The sequence below is a fragment of the Dendropsophus ebraccatus genome, chromosome 6, assembly GCF_027789765.1.
Source record: "Dendropsophus ebraccatus isolate aDenEbr1 chromosome 6, aDenEbr1.pat, whole genome shotgun sequence".
NCBI classification, from domain to species: domain Eukaryota; kingdom Metazoa; phylum Chordata; class Amphibia; order Anura; family Hylidae; genus Dendropsophus; species Dendropsophus ebraccatus.
The window spans coordinates 25,333,947-25,354,836 of record NC_091459.1 but is presented as its reverse complement, the minus strand read 5'-3'; the positions used below and the strand labels follow the sequence as shown (position 1 = coordinate 25,354,836).

General features: G+C 44.7%; 1 protein-coding gene across 2 annotated transcripts in view; it reads right to left on the bottom strand.

The window, feature by feature from the left end:
* The window catches only part of CYB5R4 (cytochrome b5 reductase 4), a 112,517-nt gene that overhangs the window by 33,765 nt on the left and 57,862 nt on the right, over nucleotides 1-20,890 (bottom strand). For both annotated transcript variants that reach the window (XR_011363484.1, XM_069973535.1), the window contains exons 9-11: nucleotides 17,661-17,690; nucleotides 8,206-8,328; nucleotides 5,838-5,978 (exon numbers count right to left, since the gene is read on the bottom strand). Coding sequence is in view for 1 of the 2 variants with exons in the window: in XM_069973535.1 (XP_069829636.1) it covers nucleotides 5,838-5,978; nucleotides 8,206-8,328; nucleotides 17,661-17,690 (294 nt within the window). In the remaining variant the exon portion in view is untranslated. The remainder of the gene's footprint in view (nucleotides 1-5,837; nucleotides 5,979-8,205; nucleotides 8,329-17,660; nucleotides 17,691-20,890) is intronic.

Genomic DNA, 20,890 nt, shown 5'->3' with positions numbered 1-20,890 from the left:
TCACTGAAAAGGATTTCAAGGGCCATGTCGCATTTACAGAGCCCTCGTGCTGCCAAGACACTGGAAACCCCCCACAAGTGATTCCATTCTGGAAACTACACCCCTCAAGGAATCTAACAAGGGGTGCAGTGAGCATATGGACCCCACTGGTGACGGGCACAAATGTGGAACAATGTGACGTGAAAGGGAAAAATTTCATTTTTTCACTTTCATGGCACAAATGTGCCCGTCATCAAGGGGTTCATATCCTCACTGCACCCCTTGTTAGATTCCTTGAGGGGTGCAGTTTCCAGAATGGGGTCACTTGTGGGGGGTTTCCACTGTCCTGGCAGCACGAGGGCTCTGTAAATGCGACATGGCGTTCATCATCCATTCTAGCCAAATCCAACCTCCAAAATCCAAATGGCGCTCCTTCCCTTCGGAGGCTTGCCCTGCACCCACATGACGCTTTATGTCTACATGTGGGGTATTTACGGACTCGGGGGAAATTGCTCTACATATATTGTGTGTTTTTTTCTCTTTTAACCCCTTGTGAAAATGATAAATTCAAGGCTAAACCAACATTATAGTGTAAAAAATGTAATATTTCATTTTCACGCCACATTGTTCCACATTTGTGCCCGTCACCAGTGGGGTCCATATGCTCACTACACCCCTTGTTACATTCCTTGAGGGGTGTAGTTTCCATAATGGGGTCACTTGTGGGGGGTTTCAACTGTCTTGGCAACACAGAGGCCTTTTGAATGCAACATGGCCCCTCAAAATCCATTCCATCCAAATCCAGCCTTCAAAAACGAAATGGCGCTCCTTCCCTTCGGAGGCTTGCCCTGCACCCGCACGGCGCTTTATGTCCACATGTGGGGTATTTCCGTACTCGGGGGAAATTGCGCTACACATTTTGTTTTTTTTCTCCTCTTTTAACCCCTTGTGAAAATGATATATTCAAGGCTAAACCAACATTATAGTGTAAAAAATGTAATATTTCATTTTCACGCCACATTGTTCCACATTTGTGTCCGTCACCAGTGGGGTCCATATGCTCACTACACCCCTTGTTACATTCCTTGAGGGGTGCAGTTTCCATAATGGGGTCACTTGTGGGGGGTTTCAACTGTCTTGGCAACACAGGGGCCTTTTGAATGCAACATGGCCCCTCGAAATCCATTCCATCCAAATCCAGCCTTCAAAAACCAAATGGCGCTTCTTCCCTTCGGAGGCTCACCCTGCACCCGCATGGCGCTTTATGTCCACATGTGGGGTATTTCCGTACTCAGGGGAAATTGCTCTACACATTAAATGTTTTTTTTTATCTTTTAACCCCTTGTGAAAATGAAAAAACATGACAAGATTAATAATTTAGAGTAAAAATTTTACAAAAATTACACTAAATGTTGGTCTAGCCTTGATTTTTTTCCATTTCCACAAGGGGTTAAAAAAGAAAATGAACACAAAACGTGTAGGGTAGTGTCCCCTGAGTACGAAAATACCCCACATGTGGGTATAATGTGCTATATGGGCACAGGGCAAGCCACCAAAGGGACAGATCGCCATTTAGAGGCTGGAATGGAGGATGGAGGCCATGTCGCAATTACAAAGCTCCTGTGCTGCCAGGACAGTAGAAACCCCCGACAAGTGACCCTATTCTGGAAACTACACCCCATAAGGAATCTAACAAGGGGTGCAGTGAGCATATGGACCCCACTGGTGACGGGCACTTACGTAGAACATGTGCCGAGAAAATAAAAAATACAATTTTTTTCATTTTCACGTCCCAAATGTGCCCGTCACCAGGGGGCCATATCCCCGCTGCCCCCCTTCTTAGATTCCTTATGGGGTGTAGTTTCCAGAATGGGGTCACTTGTGGGGGGTTTCTACTGTCCTGGCCGCACAGAGGCTTTGTAATTGCGACATGGCATCCTCTAATGGGAATGGCGGCCATACCTATTTAGCTGGGGAAAAGGGACAATTCTAATTTATTTGGGGGTATTAGGCCAATTATTAGTTTATAAGGTTGGAAATGACAGGTGTCCATCAAACTCAACCTGTGTTGATCCAGAGGAAGGCAAAAAAAACCCCTCGTAAGGCAGACGACAGTAGCCTCATCACAGGGGAAAAATTCCTTCCTGACTCCATAATGGCGATCAGAATAATCCCCGGATCAACGTGACCCCTGAAATAGGAATAAGGGACAGAATTTAGATAATGTAGAGCCCCAGTGACGTGTGGTGCGCCTTGGAGCGATCCAGGACAGGTGTCACCTGGAAAATGTTGTCCTGGTGCGATACGGGGTCCTTCATATCCAGAAGCGCTGGGTCCGCTCCATGGCTGCTAAATATTAGGGCGCTATTACTACTTCTGATATTTTCGGATCGTGCCGCAAGCTACAGGGCAGCGAGGGACTGGAAGAGGGGGGTGCTGGTATAAATGTTATCCCCGTACAGGTGGTAACCTTTATCCAGCAGTGGGAAGATCAGTTCCCGGACGATCTCCCCACTAACTCCAAGGATGGGGGGGGAGGGGGCATCTGGGGGCTGGATTCGGGTGTCCCTTCCTACATACACTCTAAGGGTACGTGCACACTGCGGAATCGCGACAGATAACCCTTCGTGCATTCCACAGCTGGCACCCACCGGCGGACTGATGCGGGCGCATGTCTCCACACGTGTCATAGACTCCATTCTATGCACGGGCGGATTCCGCTCTCCGTCCAACGTGTTCATTCTTTGGATGGACGACGGATTCCGCCCGTGCATAGAATGGAGTCTATGACACGGGTGGAGACATGCGCCCGCATCAGTCCGCCGGTGGGTGCCAGCTGCGGAATGCACAAAGGGTTATCCTTCGCCATTCCGCAGTTTGCACGTACCCGAAATCTGTAAGAGTACCCTGAGGTACTGTCACAGAGTGTGTAGAATTTCACACCATGCCGTCATCTCTTATTGGGACGGTACTGGCGGAAAAGACGTGTCTGGGGGGCAGCGTACGCTACGCTACCCCCAGACACGTCACTGGATGATGAGGATGAATGGAGGAAAGAACGATCCCCCCCATTCATCCTCACTGGCTGTTTCGGTGTCGGAGGCAATAATAACGTATCCCTCTGACGCCGAAAACACCCTGGGGGCCATCTTTATATGGGGACTAGTATATGGGGTATGTAGTGGAGTAGTGTCAAACTTTATTCAATGTAGTGTGGTGTAATGTAGTGTTTTTTACGTGTTTTTTTTACAGTAAGTATAAAAAAAAAACCTACGCCAACAAAGGAGTTGCTGATAAATGCCGCAATGTGCGGCACTTATAAGCAGACTGTGGCAGTAGAATATAGAAAAAAAACACCCTACGCCAAAAAGGAGGAGTTGCTGATTAGCAGCGCACTTTCGTGCGATGCTGATCAACACTCAGCGGCGATAGGGTGCGGAAAATAGAAAAAAAAAAATTTGGGAAAAAAAAATAATTTTTTTTTATATTCTGAATATCCCTGTAGCTGCTGATAAGTGTATTACACATATCAGCCGCTAGGGGGCAGCAGAGCGCAAAATCCGGAAAATGACGAGGCTGGAGCCGAAAATAGCCGAAAGAAGACGACGAGGACCGCCGGAAAGACCCGAAGACCGAACGGAATGACGGAGGACGCCGCGAACCCGGAAGACGCCGATCAGGAGCCCGGGACAGGTGAGTAATGTACAAATACCTGCTCTGGACCCCTCGGCTACCTAGCTGAGGGGTCCAGGGCAGGTATTTACTATTTTGTGGGACTCTGATCGCCGTGCCACCGGCCCGATCGCCGTGAACGGCCGGCCGGCCGTTCACGGCGATCGGGCCGGTGGCACGGCGATCAACATTACTTTTTACAGTAATGGCGGTCGGTGCCGTCCTCGGACAGCACCGACCGCCATTTTTTTTCCGGGTCATCGGGTCACCGATGACCCGGAAAGGTTCCGATCGCCGCTATTGGCTGATCTGAATTGATCAGCCTATAGCAGCGATCGTAAGCACGGGGGGTGTTAACCACCCCCCGTGCCGAGAAGCTATGATGGCCTGCTATGATTTATAGCAGGCCATCTTCCCCGACCGCTGTGTGTGAACACGCAGCGATCGGGGAAACATCGGGCGTAAATTTACGCCCTGATGCGCTAAGTACCATGGCGCCAGGGCGTAAGTTTACGCCCGATGTCGTTAAGGGGTTAAAGACCCTATTACACAGGGGGATATCGAGGAGCAAACGAGCGACGACCTGTCAGGTCAGCGCTCGCTTGCTCCTCATTTCCCGCTCACTGCCGGCGCGGGCAGCAGATTGCTGCTATCCTCATCATTGTTGTTTCAACATGTTGAAAGACAACGATCAGCTGACATTGTGCATGTGGGCTGATTGTTGTCTTCTATTACACTAAGCGATCATCGGCCGTAACAGTCAGTATTGGCTAAATATGGACGATAATCACTTTGTGTAATAGGGCCTTAAGGGCCTGGACATGTGCCTTAGATTAAAAGCCCCCCTCGGTGTCTGAGTTATAAACAGAGAAGGGGACTGGCTTAGCCATTAGTAAACATGACAGCCCTTTCAAGCACAACATTAGTGATCTGCTGAAACTGAGAGTGGCCTATTACACACATTAAACTCCAGATACTTCAGTTTACCTGACGTATCTTCAGGTAGGTGCCATATTCCGTCCTATTAGGTACTGTGTCTGCTTTACATTTGAAAAATATCTTTAAGAAAGGTGTCCTGGCCTCCTTTAGATGAACTGGGGGACTGTTTCACCAAGGCTGTGCTTCTCGGCTGCTGAGTCCCCTTCTCCCCGCCTCAGTCTGGCACTTGGAAAATTAGGATCCTATCCCCCACCCGCCCTCGATGAAGTCACAAGGGGAAGGGATTATGTGGATTACAGCGCTGTATCAAGACGGGAGAGGGGACTCAACAGCTGAGAAGCCCAGCCTCAGCGACAATGTGTATCAATGATTAAAAGCATTTTTTGCCTTAAAGGACAACCAGGACATCTTTCTAAAAGGTATTATTGGAGCGTACAACAGGGACAGTACCTGTTGGTGCCAAACACCCATCTCAGTCTTTTGAAGCCTCTAACAGCATTTTCTCCATGAGTGCCCTGTATTTAGCTCCATACATCTTCACATCAGGGTGCAGTGCTCATTTTTCACCACACAGAGTGTTTTGTACTTAGGCCAAAAAGTTTAACTTCTGGCCAGATCACCTTTCTCCACGTTTGCTTTGCTCCCTACACGGCCTTTGGTAAACTCCAAACGGGACTTGCTTTCAAAAAGTTATTTTTGCCACACTTCCGTAAAGGAGGGCCATGTCTTGGTAGGCTTTCTGTTGTACCATGCTCCTTCCATTTTCGCATGACAGACTGAACAGTACTATGTGAGATATTCAGAGTTTGGGATTTTTTTTTTTAACCTAATCCTTTTTTACATTCCTCCACAACTTTATCCCTGATCTGTCTGGTTTGGAGCAGTGATTTCTTATGGATGTCGGATGTCGGCCATATCTCTGCAGTGGGACCAGAATCGGGGGCAAGACCGGCAGGATAGGATAAGTAAGAAGGGGGGCCATATGAAGGGATGGGGGGGTTCAGGGGGCCGTCCAGGTGACAGGTTCCCTTTAAAGATTATTGAACAGCATATATCATTTTCTTTTCACTTTATAATTACTTGCTACTTTGTGTTGGTCTATCATATAAAATCCAAATAAGATACATTTAGGTTTGTGTGTGTAATGTAAAAAAATAATGAAATGTTTAATGCGGTATGAATACTTTTGCAAGGCACAATAGATGAATAGGTAGATAGACAGGCAGACACATACTGGTTTCTTGTACCTGCAATTGTTAGCTTGAGGTAAACATGATGTCCCACAGGAACTTGAAGATGACAGCACTGAGGTAGTTCTAAGCAGAATAACTTGGTATTGTGATTGATGTCTGATTTTGAAGCCAGTCTGCAGTTCCTATAATAAAGTCCTGTGAAGAAAATGGTAATAAGCAGACCATTTGCTTAAACGCACACATAAACATTCAACTTTAAGAGGAATAAGATAATATATACAGTATAAGTATAAATATGTATGGGGTGTGATATATTAGACCTGACAGAGTTCCAAGGGGGAACCAAAACAGAAAAAAAAGCAACTAAGCTATAAGAAAGTTGCACACTCAATAGCCCCTACAATACTAAGCAACAGATAATATACCAGGTGGAGCTGGAAATAACCCATCATAAAGGATCTTGCTAATATGGCAATATAAGTACACCAAGCATAAATATATAATCAAGAAGTCACATTTCTGCATAACTCCCCATGCAGCTACTTGTCAGATATGTAAATGATGTGTGATCTAAGTATATGGTGGGTTTTACCACAAGAGGGTACGTTTGGGTAGCTACGTTTGGGTAGCCTACTTTGCGGTGATTACTGACTGTTAGGCGGCATGCACACATCCCTGATATACGGTCCATATACTAACTGTATACCATGGACTGCACTCTTTAACTCTTATGAAACTCTCTATTGTGATGCCGAGAGCTCCAAACCAATAAGGGTGGCTTTACACACAGCTTTTTTGTGGCATTTTTCTGGCCTCCAAAAAACCCAGAAAAACAAGTATTACTTTGGCATTTTTTTCTGGTGCTTTTGACTTTAGGTGTGAATGTTTTTGTTTTGTTTTTTGCCTTTGGCGTTTTTGCGTGCTTCCAGGAGTGGTGTTTTTTTAGATGAACAGAAGAAATTCTATTGAATTCTATGGGAGAGAAAGGACATAGTTTACAGGGGGGAAAAAACATACACCCTCAGCAAGCTATGTTTTAAATAAACTGCCACAGAGGCAAAAAAAATGCCAAAGTGGAGAGAAAAAAACATCAAGTAAGCATGAAATTTCATAAAATGCCATTGACTTACAGCAAACATTTCTTTTTTGCTCAAATTCATGCCATGACTTTTTTTTTTGCCGTTTTCTGCTAAAATTTAAGGCTGTGTGAAACCAGCTTCAAAGCTCTGTGCTTCTGTATGGACACAGCCACGTTAGTTCAGCAGCACAGAACTTTAGCTGCTACGGAGACCATCATAATTTATGATGGCGATTGTTCCATAGGAGGACAAGAGTGCAGACCGTGGTATACAGTCGGCATGCAGATCGTGTATTACAAACGTGTACATGCCACCTTAGACATGTCTTTGCAGGGCACTCAAAGACATTTGCCCAGTGGACACATTTTTTGAGAGGGAGCACCATTGGATTTAGAAAAGCAGGATAGTCTTTTCATTGAATTGCACGCTATTTAGGTTGTTCTAAGTTGCTGTATCCAAATGGATAAGAGAGACCATTGCCATTTGCTATATATATACTGCAATTGATAAAAGCTCACTCATCCGCAGAAGCGATAATATTTCATTTATTTACATAGTGCTTAATCCTCAGCCCTTAACATAGCTTGTCATCACTCAGATCAGTCCCTGTCCCCACTGTAAATGTTTATGGTATGTATAACCTTATGCTTGAAGGAGGTTATCCCAAGATCCTTCTTTTGTCCGAGAGGGACCAGAAAGTACAATCACTGACTGCAACAGTGACTTCCTACCACCAGTAATCAGTTGCACTGGTCAAGTGTTCATGTTGAGAGTGAGCAGGATGTCCAACAGAGCCCCAAAATTTTCTGTATGGGAGCAGTGAGGATGATTTATTTTGCGGTGTCTGGCAGCCTCTGTACAGTGAGTGGAAATTGCCATTACTGCTCAATGTGCTAGATGCAGAGCAATCAGTGATAGCCGCCAATGTTCCCTCTGAAGAGGCTGCCGGACCCCAAAATCACATCGGGCAGTCTTATCCACCTGGGTACTATATATATGAATATTCAGTACACGGGGGAACAAACCCTGCTATGTATAGTCAGGAACTGCAGGGATTATAGTCCTGCAGTTCCCAACATAAACAGTGGTGGCAGCAGAGGAGCCACTTTTTTAAAAAAATAGTTATATTACAAAGCACACAGAATTTTGGGCTGGTTTTGGCTGAAAAAAAGGTAACTTTTTTTTTTTTGCCAAAATATCTGTACGTAGCCTCGACATTGTTATGGTAATAGATAAGGGGTGTGAACAAGATTTACCATTTCTCAGTGTGGTTTCATTTGCTTCCTAAGCAGTTCTACCATGTGCAGCTGTTTGATTTTATAGATGATAGATTTTATACCAACCTCTTTGAGACTTTTCGATAAAAGAGTCATTTTCTTCCAATGGTAGTCCAAGGTTCTCCCATACTTTGCAATCTCTTTTCTGCAAAATAACTTCTACTTTTCCAGTACTACTTGATGTAGAAACTAGATACACAGGAAAATGTACTCTATTAATATTCATAACTTTAAAAAAAATCAACTCAGAAGCAGGTTTTTTTTTAATAGTTTTATAGTTTTCATTTTATAACAACAAATTATCAATGTTTTCTACACTTTATATAACTAAGTTGTGGTCCCTATTAACAAGTATTTATAGATGTTTACAGTCTCAACAATCTAAATTGTTATAAATGACCAGGTCTCAGGGTACGTTAACACTAAGGAAAAAACGCAAAAATTCTGAGTGGATCCTGGCCTTAGTGGCTCAATGTTAGGTATAGGGTGCCTCCGCTCAAAGAATTGACAAGTCATTGTAATATTAACCAAAAGGATTCCATATCCTCACACACATCACCGGCTTTTGCATCTTTCACACCTGCTTTTATACAACTTCTAACATACAGACATACGTCTCCTCTTTTCCCGATTGCCCTGTCCTTCTGAATCCTTGTAAAACTCTGAATATTGACATCCCAGTCGTATGACAAGTTTAACCATGTCTCAGTGACAATTTTGCTTTTTTGACTTATGGCAATTTTAGGGCCCTATTCCACCAGACGATTATCGTTCAGATTATCGTTAAATCGTTCGAATCTAAATGATAATCGTTTGGTTGAAATGCAGTTAACGATCAAACGAGAAATCGTTGATCGCTTTATAAGACCTGGACCTATTTTTATCGTTGCTCGTTCGCAAAACGTTCGCACATCGTTCGCATTGAATAAGACATCGTTCGGTCATTCGCAGTAGATACGAACTATCGCAAATACGATCATAAGTAACAATTATCGTTCCATGGAAATGAGTGAACGTTTTCAGGTATTTCGCAATAGCGGTCGTTTAAGATCGTTAATGATTATGCAAACGATGATTGTCCGGTGGAATAGGGCCCTTAGTAATGTAATTTATAGAACTTTTGTAGGTACAATAGTTTTCACCACTCCTTTGTAATACATGGATCTCTTATCCGCTGCTCTTATTTCCCCCGCCCCTTCCAGAACCTATCCACTTCCACATCCCTAGTTTACATTCTTTGCCACCCATTCTAGGATTCTCTCCCATAGCACGGCAGATGTCCTTATATTCACATATTATCTGCAAAGTACAAATTGACGCCAAAGAAAAGTCAGCCTGGCCTTAAAGTGGCCATATTATTTCAAATAAACCCCTTCACTTCCTTAGACCACCAGGGAAGTTTAATTAGCATGATTTCTTTTTCCGTTTCCAGTTGCCTAAACGAGGGTAACATCTTATAAAACGAAAAAAGGCAGTAACTCCCTAAGCTCTCGCTCTCGTTCCTGCAATATACAGGAGAAAATACAACCTTAGTGTTCCTTCCCTTCAGGCTTGGCACTTAGTTCTCCAAAAAATTCTCAATAGACCGCTACCTACCAATTATTCTTTCGTATTCACATTGACCAGGATGGCTGGGTCATCCCTAGTGGCCTAAGTAATATGTCCATCCTTTCCACCACATGCTGAACCCTGGCACCAGGGAGACAGCAAACCATTCACCTGAGGTGGTATTGGCAACAAATTATAATATCCGCCTTTCTGAATCCACTCAAACTACAAGCTGTCTTGGCCTACCTTAACTACTATGCCTCCCGCTTCTTGTTGAACTGTTCTCCTGGCTGTTAGGGAGACTACAATAAACTATGGTTGCCATTTTTGAGACAGTTACTCTCATATCATCAGCTAAGTTGTAAATTTTGCTTGCAAGCATAGAATCAGAAGTGGCCTTCCTTTACTTGGAACCATTTCCAGACCCTCTAACTACGTTAACTACAAGTTGCCCTCCATGTAGGCTCCCCAAATCTATACACTTTAAGTTGCTATGTACATCACCCTCCTCCTGCTGTCTTCACTGAGACTGTCACTATCTCCTATGGGCTCCCTAGTTGAGCCCCTCCCGCAGCTCAACTGCCCCCCCCCTTACCCGCAAGCTGTATAAGTGTGTCATAGCGCCGGGGAACGAGTAGCTAGCGAGCACTGATCTGGAAGGTTGGCTTTTGCTTGCTCCTCCAGATCGGCCCATGTAATATGTATGAATTTAATAAACGAAGTGTGGTGGAAAAGTGTACCCTATTAAAAAATTCCACTCCTCTTCAAGCAGTAGACTAATGTTTACCCGGCAGAGAGAGGACTAACTTCTGTTAGGCTATTTCTTCTTTTGGAAACATGTATGCCACAATCTTACAAACATGATGTGAACAGTCCCTTGAAGGAGTTGTCCAGGATTAGAAAAAAAAAAAACATAGCACCACCCCGTCCTCAAATTGTGTGTGTTATTACAACGCAGCTCCATTTACTTAAAATTGAGAGGCAAAAACACACCTAAACTGAGGACAAGAGGGGTGTTATTTTTGGAAGAAAGCAGCCTGGATAACAGATTTTAAGCTATAGTTGTTGCTGCTAAAGTGGCCACATGCAAATATTAAAGAGGTTGTCCAGCAAAAATCTTTTTCTTTCAGATCAACTGGTGTCAGAAAGTTATAAAGATTTGTAATTTACTTCTATTAACCCTTTGAGGACAGGGCCAATTTTGTTTTTTCCTCCTTGTGCTTAAAAGGCCATAACACTTGCATTTTTTCACCTAGAAACCCACATGAGCCCTTATTTTTTGCACCACTAATTGGACTTTGCAATGACAGGCTGAATTGTTTCATAAAGTACACTGCCAAAGCAGGAAAAAAATAAATGTGTGGTGAAATTGGAAAAAAAAACACATTTCTTTTATTTGGAGGGTATTTTTTTTTACGCCGTTCACCCTGGGGTAAAACTGACTTGTTATATATGTTCCTTAAGTTTTACGATTACAATGATATGTAACATGTATAACTTTTATATTATTTGATGGCCTCAAAAAAATTCAAACCATTGATAACAAATATATGTTCCTTAACCCCTTAACGACATCTGGTGTAAGTATACGCCCCCGCAGGGTGGGCTTTAACGCAAACAGGCGTATACTTACGCCCGATGTTTCCCCGGTCGGGGAAGATGGCCTGCTATAATGTATAGCAGGCCATCTCTGCTCGTCGGCACGGGGGGTGATTAACCCCTCCCGTGCTGACGATCGCTGCTATATGCTGATCTATACAGATCAGCATATAGCAGCTGAAAACAGCTTTCCGGGTCATCGGTGACCCGGAAAGCAATGGCGATTGGTGCTGTCCGAGACAGCACCAATCACCATTAGTGTCCCCACCAAAGATGGCGCCGATGCCACCCCCACGATCGTCGTGATAGGCCGGCCTGTACCGGCCGGCCCATCATGGCGATCAAACTGTAAAAAAACTGTTCTGTCGCGTACTGCACCCCTCAGCTAGGTAGCTGAGGGGTGCAGAACAGGTGTGTGTGGTGCAGGTGTACCATACTCACCTGATCTGGGCGTCCGGAGCGATGATCTGCGGTCCGCGCCGTCCTTGCGTCTTCTTCGGGTCACTTCCGGGTTCGGTCGTCCAGCGTCGGAAATCTTCGTAATCGCTCGGGTCCTCGTGTTCGGCGGGCCTCGGTAATCTCCGGCAGCGTCGCTCTACCGCCCCCTAGCGGCTGATCAGTGAATATCATTCACTGATCAGTTGCTTTGGGTTAAAAAGATTTCCCCCCCCCCCCCCCCCCAATTTTTGTGCCTTTACACCGCTGAGTGCTGATCAGCATCGCCCATAAGTGCGCCGCTGATCAGCAACTCCTCCTTTTTGGCGTAGGGGCGTTTTTCCCCCCTATATCTTACTGCCACTGGCTGCTGATAAGTGCCGCACATAAGTGCGGCATTTAGCAGCAGCTCCTTTCTTGGCAAAGGGATATTTTTTCTTACTGTCAAAAAAACACGTAAAAAACACTACACTACAGTACATGAAATAAAGTTTTACACTACACCACTACACATTTACATACCCCATATACCAATCCCCGTATAAAGATGGCCCCCAAGGTGTTTTCAGTGTCAGACGCATACGTTATTATTGCCTCCGACACCGAAACAGCCAGTGAGGATGAATGGGGGGATCCTTCTTTCCTCCATTCATCCTCATCATCCAGTGACGTGTCTGGGGGTAGTGTAGCGTACGCTGCCCCCCAGACACGTCTTTTCCGCCAGTACCGTTCCAATAAGAGATGACGGTATGGCGTGAAATTCTACACACTCTGTGAGAGTACCTCAGGGTACACTTACAGATCCAGGGTACATGCACACTGCGGAATGGCGAAGGATAACCCTTTGTGCATTCCGCAGCTGGCACCCGCCGGCGGACTGATGGAGGCGAGCGTCTCCACCCGTATCATAGACTCCATTCTATGCACGGGCGGATTCAGTCGTCCGTTCAAAGAATGAACACATTGGACAGAGGGCAGAATCCGCCCGTGCATATAATGGAGTGTGACACGAGCGGAGACGCGCGCCTCCATCAGTCCGCCGGCGGGTGCCAGCTGCGGAATGCACAAAGGGTTATCCTTCGCCATTACGCAGTGTGCACGTACCCTTAGAGGGTATGAAGGAAGGGACACCCGAATCCAGCCCCCAGATGCCACCCCCACCCCCCATCCTCGGAGTTAGTGGATAGATCGTTCTGAACTGATCTTCCCACTGCTGGATAAAGGTTATCACCTGTACGGGGATAACTTTTATACCAGCACCCCCTCTTCCGGTCCCTCGCTGCCTGAGCTACTGTAGCTTGCGGCACGATCCGTAAATATCAGAAGCCTTAATAAAGCCCTAATATTTAGCAGCCATGGAGCGGACCCAGCGCTTCTGGATATGAAGGACCCCATATCGCACCAGGACAACATTTTCCAGGTGACGTCCCCCACACTGGAAAACAGGAGACCCCAGAAGAAGTGCAGAGTGTGGTGTAACAGGGGAATCAGGAAGGACACCATTTTCCAGTGTGACACCTGTCCTGATCGCCCCGGCCTCTGCATACTGGATCGCTTCAAGGCGTACCACACGTCATTGGGGTTCTACATTATCTAAATTCTGTCCCTTATTCCTATTTCAGGGGTCACGTTGATCCAGGGATTATTCTGATCGACATTATGAAGTCGGGAAGGAATTTTTCCCCTGTGATGAGGCTACTGTCTTCTGCCTTACGAGGGTTTTTTTTTGCCTTCCTCTGGATCAACACAGGTTGAATTTGATGGACACCTGTCATTTTCAACCTTATAAACCAATAATTGGCCTAATACCCCCAAATAAATTAGAATGGTCCCTTTTCCCCAGCTAAATAGGTATGGCCGCCATTCCCATTAGAGGATGCCATGATGCAATTACAATGCCTCTGTGCGGTCAGGACAGTAGAAACACCCCACAAGTGACCCCATTCTGGAAACTACACCCCATAAGGAATCTAACGAGGGGGCAGTGGGGATATAGCCCCCTGGTGACGGCCACATTTGGGCCGTGAAAATGAAAAAATTTTATTTTTTATTTTCATGGCACATGTTCCACTTATGTGCCCGTCACCAGTGGGGTCCATATGCTCACTGTACCCCTTGTTGGATTCCTTATGGGGTGTAGTTTCCAGAATGGGGTCACTTGTGGGAGGTTTCTACTGTCCTGGCAGCACAGGAGCTTTGTAATTGCGACATGGCCTCCATCCTCCATTCCAGCCTCTAAATGGCGCTCTGTCCCTTTGGTAGCTTGCCCTCAGCCCATATGGCACATTATGCCCACATGTGGGGTATTTTCGTACTCAGGGGAAATTACCCTACACGTTTTGTGTTCACTTTCTTTTTTAACCCCTTGTGGAAAAGGGAAAAATCAAGGCTAGACCAACATTTAGTGTAAAAAATGTTTAATTTTTACACTAAATCATTGATCTTGTCTTGATTTTTTCATTTTCACAAGGGGTTAAAAGATAAAAAAAAACACTAAATGTGTAGAGCAATTTCCCCTGAGTACGGAAATACCCGACATGTGGACATAAAGCGCCATGCGGGTGCAGGGTAAGCCTCCAAAGGGAAGGAGCGCCATTTGGCTTTTTGAGGCTGGATTTGGCTGGAATGGATTTCGAGGGGCCATGTTGCATTTAAAAGGCCCCTGTGTTGCCAAGACAGTTGAACCCCCCCACAAGTGACCCCATTATGGAAACTACACCCCTTAGGGAATGTAACAAGGGGTGTAGTGAGCATATGGACCCCACTGGTGACGGGCACAAATGTGGAACAATATGGCGTGAAAATGAAATATTACATTTTTTACACTATAATGTTGGTTTAGCCTTAAATGTTTCATTTTCACAAGGGGTTAAAAGAGAAAAAAAACACACAAAATGTGTAGAGCAATTCCCCCTGAGTCCGTAAATACCCCACATGTGGACATAAAGCGCCATGTGGGCGCAGGGCAAGCCTCCGAAGGGAAGGAGCGCCATTTGGATTTTGAAGGCTGGATTTGGCCAGAATGGATGATGAACGCCATGTCGCATTTACAGAGCCCTCGTGCTGCCAAAACACTGGAAACCCCCCACAAGTGACCCTCATTCTGAAAACTACACCCCTCAAGGAATCTAACAAGGGGTGCAGTGAGGATATGGACCCCTTGATGACAGCCACATTTGTGCCGTGAAAGTGAAAAAATGAAATTTTTCCCTTTCACGTCACATTGTTCCACATTTGTGCCCATCACCAGTGGGGTCCATATGCTCACTGTGCCCCTTTTTAGATTCCTTGAGGGGTGTAGTTTCCAGAATGGGGTCACTTGTGGGGGGTTTCCAGTGTTTTGGCAGCACAAGGGCTCTGTGAATGCGACGTGGCCCTTGAAATCCATTCCAGTAAAATCCAGCTTGCAAAGGCCAATTGGCGCTCCTTCCCTTTGGAGGCTCGTCCTGCGCCCGCTTGGCACTTTATGTCCACATGTGGGGTATTTCCGTACTCGGGAGAAACTGCGCTACATGTTTGGTGTTTTTTTTTTCTTTTATCCCCTTGTAAAAATGAAAAATGAATGCTAGAACAACATTTTAGTGTAAAAAATAGAATTTTTCCTTTTTTACACCACATTGTTCTGAAAATCTGCGAAGCACCTGTGGGGTCCAAATGCTCACCGCACCCCTTGTTAAATTCCTTGAGGGGTGCAGTTTTCTAAATGGTGTCCCTTTAGGGATGTTTTTTAGGTTTTGGCACCCCAGAGCCTCTGCCAACCTGAAGTGGTACAGTCAGAAATGACCAAATATAACGGAGCCATTGAAATGCACTAGGCGCTCCTTTATATCTGAGGCTTGTGGTTGGGTCAAATAGCGCAATAGGGCCACATATGGGGTATTTCTATAAACTGCAGAAACGGGGCAATCAATATTGGGGTGCATTTCTCTGCTAATAGGTTTATCATTATGAAAGATATTGGATTACAATAAAATCTCTGCACAGAAAATAAAATTTTTCTAATTCCTACACACTTGGCTTTTATTTCTGTGACTCCCCTAAAGGGTTAAAAAACTTTCTGGATGTGCTTTTGCAGAGTGTGGGGGGTGCAGTTTCTGAAATGGGGTGCTTTGTGGGGCTTTCTAACATACAAGCCCCTCAAATACACTTTGAACCTGAACAGGTCCCTAAAAATATCTGATTTTGAAATTTTACAGAAAATTTGGAAATTTGCTGCTAATGTTTTAAGCTTCCTATTGTCTAAAAAAAATGAAATATTGTTTAATAAATGCCGTCAACATAAAGTAGACATGTTGCTAATGCTATTTAATATATAATTTATGTGGCATAACCATTTTCTGTATAAGCAGAAAGGTTTAAAAGTTTGAAAAATGCATTTTTTCACAATTTTTCACGTTATTTTGGTGTTTTTTTTATAAAGATTCGTTATGAGTATCGACTCCAATTTACCAGAAATGTAAAGTACAATATGTCACGAGAAAACAATCTCAGAATCAGCCGGATAGGTAAAAGCATCCCGAAGTTATTAATGAATAAAGTGACACTGGTCATATTCATAAAATTTGTCTCTGTCCTTAAGGCCATTTCAGGCTCTGTCCTTAAGGGGTTAAAATCGCTCCCTTCCCAGGCTTATAACACTTTTGTCCTTTTGTCTATGGGGCTGTGTGAGAGGTCATTTTTTGCGCCATGATGTGTTCTTTCTATCGGTACCTTGATTGCGCATATGCGACTTTTTGATTGCTTTTTATTACAATTTTTCTGGATTTGATGTGACCACAAATGCGCAATTTTGCACTTTGGTATTTTTTTGCGCTTGCGCCGTTTATCGTGCAAAATCAGGAATGTGATTAATTTATTAGTAGTTCAGGTGATTGCGCACGCGGCGATACCAAACATGTTTATTTATTTATTTTTTATTTATAACATGAGAAAAGGGGGGTGATTCACACTTTTATTAGGGGAGGGGATTTTTTATTAACAACAACACTTTTTTTTTTTTTTTTTTTTTTTTTTTTACTTTTACACATATACTAGAAGCCCCCCTGGGGTTAGGGTTATTCTCCCCTGGGGTTAGGGTTATTCCCCCTGGGGGACTTCTAGTATAAGTATACTGATAGGCACTCGTTTGCTTCCGGCTACTGCAGCCGGAAGCAACCGAGTGCCGAGCCGAGATCAGCGCCATTACGGCGCAGACCCCAGCCCGAGCTGGACGTGTGGATCGCTGCTCCAGGACAACGTCCCCCCACTAGACACCAGGGAACGGCTGCATTAGGTAATCGGATGCAGCTGTCATCTTTGACAGCTGCATCCGATTACCCTATTAGCGGGCACGGCGATCGGACCGTGCCCGCTAATAGCCGTGGTCCCGGGCTACATGCAGCACCTGGGACCGCAGCGGTTCAGAGCGCTGTCCCGCTCTGAACACCGGTAGGCGGCCCTGGACGTACAGGTATGTCCAGGGTCGCCTAGGGGTTAAAAAAAATCTCAAGTCTTCCCATACTTATGAGCTGCTGTATGTCATGCAGGAAATGTTGTTTTATTTTTAGTCTGACACTGCTCTCTGCTGACATCTCTGGCCGAGACAGGAACTTTGTCTCGGTTTTCTATAAATCCACATAGAAAACCTCTCCTGTTCTGGACAGTTCCTGTCTCGGCCAGAGTGTCGGACTGAAAATAAAACATTTTCTGCATGATTTACAGCAGATGACAAGTAAATTACAAATCTATATAACTTTCTGACCAATTGATCTGAAAGAAAAAGATTTTCGCTGGACAACCCCTTTAAGTTCAGGGAACCATCACAGTTTCATATATGGCCAGATAGTGTCATTTCTACAACTTTGTTTTTCATTTCTTTATTTGTTTCAGACAAACTAGTCCACAATTCATAAAAATAGCTGGTAGAAAAGCAGCATTGATAAGGAACAATGCTTTCTTACCTGCAAAGCCTTCTATTGTATGACTCAGTTCTAGAAGAAAAAAATAGAATTGAAATAACTAAGCATGCTGGTTTTTCATGCTGCTTTTTCAATGACAAGACTAAATGCTATACACTACTTTCTTAGTAATACAAATTGCATACAAATACGTCAGTATCGTTCTAATCATTCCATAAGAAAACAACATTATATGTGACACACATCCGTGAGAGCAGTGGGGAGCCGCCACGCATGGAACTGGTCCAGCTCCTGAGCTCCTGCATCATCGGTGTGAGAAGGCGGCTAGGTCATGTCCTCCAGAATAACCGGCAAGCTTTCTGTTCTGTGGCACTTGAACATGCCGGCAGGAGGTCTGGATGATTGCGTCCATGTAGTTCAAAGGTTTTTCTGGGGTCAGAGAAGTAGAAAATGTTCCATCTGGTTTAAACAACTTGAACATCGATGAGAATTGTAAGGCAAAGGGAATTTGTCTGCGGACCTGAGATTTTCACATGTATGTGAGTACTTTCTGGTTTTTGACTGTTTCTGCAGAGTAAGAATTAAACAGCAGGATTTTTATGTCCACGAACCAAAATGTCTGTTTGGATGTTTTAACCCCTTCAGGACCGGGCTAGTTTTAGCTTTTTCCTTCTAAAATGCCCTAGCTCTTGAATTTTTTCACCTACAGAGCCACATAATTTCTTATTTTCTGCGCCACTTTTTGTACTTTACAACGATAGACTTAATTTTTCCATAAAATATGCTGTTAAACCAGAAAAAAAATATTTTTGATCACTTTTTAATACCATTTTTCTGGATCTCATGCGACAGAAAATGCGCAATTTTGCACGTTGGCGAGTTTTTGCGCTTACGCCATTTACCTGTGCGATAATTTAATAGTTCGGGTGATTACGCATGTTTGTTTATTTATTTTTATTTATAAAATAAGAAAAGAGGGGTGATTCAGACTTTAATTAGGGGAGGGGATTTTTTATTAATAAAAACACTTTTTTTTTTAAACTGTATACTGTAACTTTTAGTCCCTCTGGGGACTTTCAGTATTACTGCAGTGATCTCTTATAGAGATTACTGCAGTATACCTAATACAGCAGTGATTGATCAGATCATTACTCTATTACTCTGGTCTGCAGCAGACCAGACACATTGATTGCCGAGCCGGGATCAGTCAGTGCGACGCTGAGCCCCAGCTGGCTCAATAGAAGGCATCTCTGCGATCGCATCGCCGGGGTGGGAGATCCCCCCACTAGACACCAGGGAAAAGGGCCAATAGTACATTGAAAGCGGCACTATCAGCAGGTTCGGGCCAGTGAACCTGCTGATATGAGGCAGACACTCTTTACCTCAGGATTTCCGGGCTGTACTTGTTATTCCTGTGGAGTCCTGTATATTTGCGTTTTCTGCTAATTCCCAATTAGTGGGTTCAGAGCATTTGGGGTGTTCCCTATGCATCTGAGCACCCACTCGTCCCGCCTAGCCGGCCCCCTCCCAGCCCGCCCACTATGCATATTCATATGTGCATAGTTAGGCCGCTTGTTACAGGCTGCTCCCTGTGCATGCCCCGTAACAAGCAGCCTTACTATGCACATATGAATATGCATAGTGGGCGGGCCAGTAGGAGGCAGGCTAGGCGGGACGAGCTGGTGCTCGGACACATGGGGAACGCCCCAAATTCTCCGAACCCACTAATTAGAACATTGGGAATTAGCAGAAAATGCAACTATACCGGACCCCACAGGAATAACAAGTACAGCCTGGGAATCCTGAGGTAAAGAGCGGCTGCCTCATATCAGCAGGTTCACTGGCCCGAACCTGCTGATAATGCCGCTTTAAATGCAGCTGTTAGTTTTGACAGCTGCATCTAAATGTATAATTGTCGGACGCGGCAATCGGACCACGCCCGCTAATAGCTGCGGTCCCGGGCTACAAACAGCACCTGGGATTGCGGCGGTTCAGAGGGAATCACCGTAAAAAACACTCTCTGAACGCCCCCACCCACATCAGGACGTACAGTTACGTTCTAATGTGGGAAGGGGTTAATGTTTGATGTAGTAGGGTATTATCTGTGTAATTTAAAGGAGTTGACCACTTTATAGTATAATAGTTAAGTGTACAGTATTAGTAACTGTACTCACTGCACTTACTGACAGCAGCTCCCTGTGTACCTCATAGACCTAAAATCAGACTCCCCTCCTCCAGGCTGTGCTGTCCTACTCTGTGGTGATTCTGTCTATAAGATGGCTGACATGAAGGAGCATGTGACCATGCTCCACCCCCAGTGTCCAACATAGACATATACATGTTCAGTGGTGGACACTGGGGGGAGGGGCATGTTCACATGCTCCTCCATGTCGGCCATCTTATGGACAGACTCACCACAGAGCAGGACAGCACAGCCTGGAGGAGGGGAATCTGGTTTTAGCTCTATGAGGCACACAGGAAGCTACAGTCAGTAAGTAATGTGAGTACATTTACTTATACTGTATACAGAACAATTTTACTTTAAAGTGGCCAATCCCTTTAAGTTTGATACTTTGTTTTGCAATGTTGGATAGAGAGGCTGGGGGCGGCAGCTCAATACTATACACCTGTTCTAGCGTAGCAGATTTGTAATACCATGGATTGTAGAATTTCAGTGGAGTAGATAATTTGCAGGTAGGAATTGTTTGAGGCAAATAAATCTCTCCTTTAGTTCAGTAATCTGGTATGGCGTCTAATGTCTGCCTGCATTTAAGCCAGTGATGATGAAACTGTAGCCTCTACTAAGGGTTTTATAGCTGGGGTTAAGATTTTGGCTACTTCAATAGCCAGAGCCTTGCATGTCATATTAAGGCCAGGCAGAAGTGTCTCGCTTCGATCTCAGGAGGAGCTGCAACATGTGGATTGTCAGGGAGCAAAGTAGTAATGGTGTTTAATAGAATTATTATGTATGCACTGCATCCGCAAGTCTCAGCATCATCTCTGAGGGTCTATGGCCTATAACAGGCAACAGATGTGGATCTGCTGTGCTAGCAATCCAGTTTGACTGTGGGACACGCCAGGGAGCGAAGTTTAAGTGTCCTCTAAGTCGTCACCCTTCATCCTCTTCCAGGATGCAAATGCTGGACTTCTGCACCAGGCACTGCAGGTTGGAAACAGAAGATGCCAACAGTACAGAAACAAGTTTGCGGAACAAGCTCATCAAACACCTTAGATGAGCAATACAAGGAACCAACAAAGCTCAGGCAAGATGG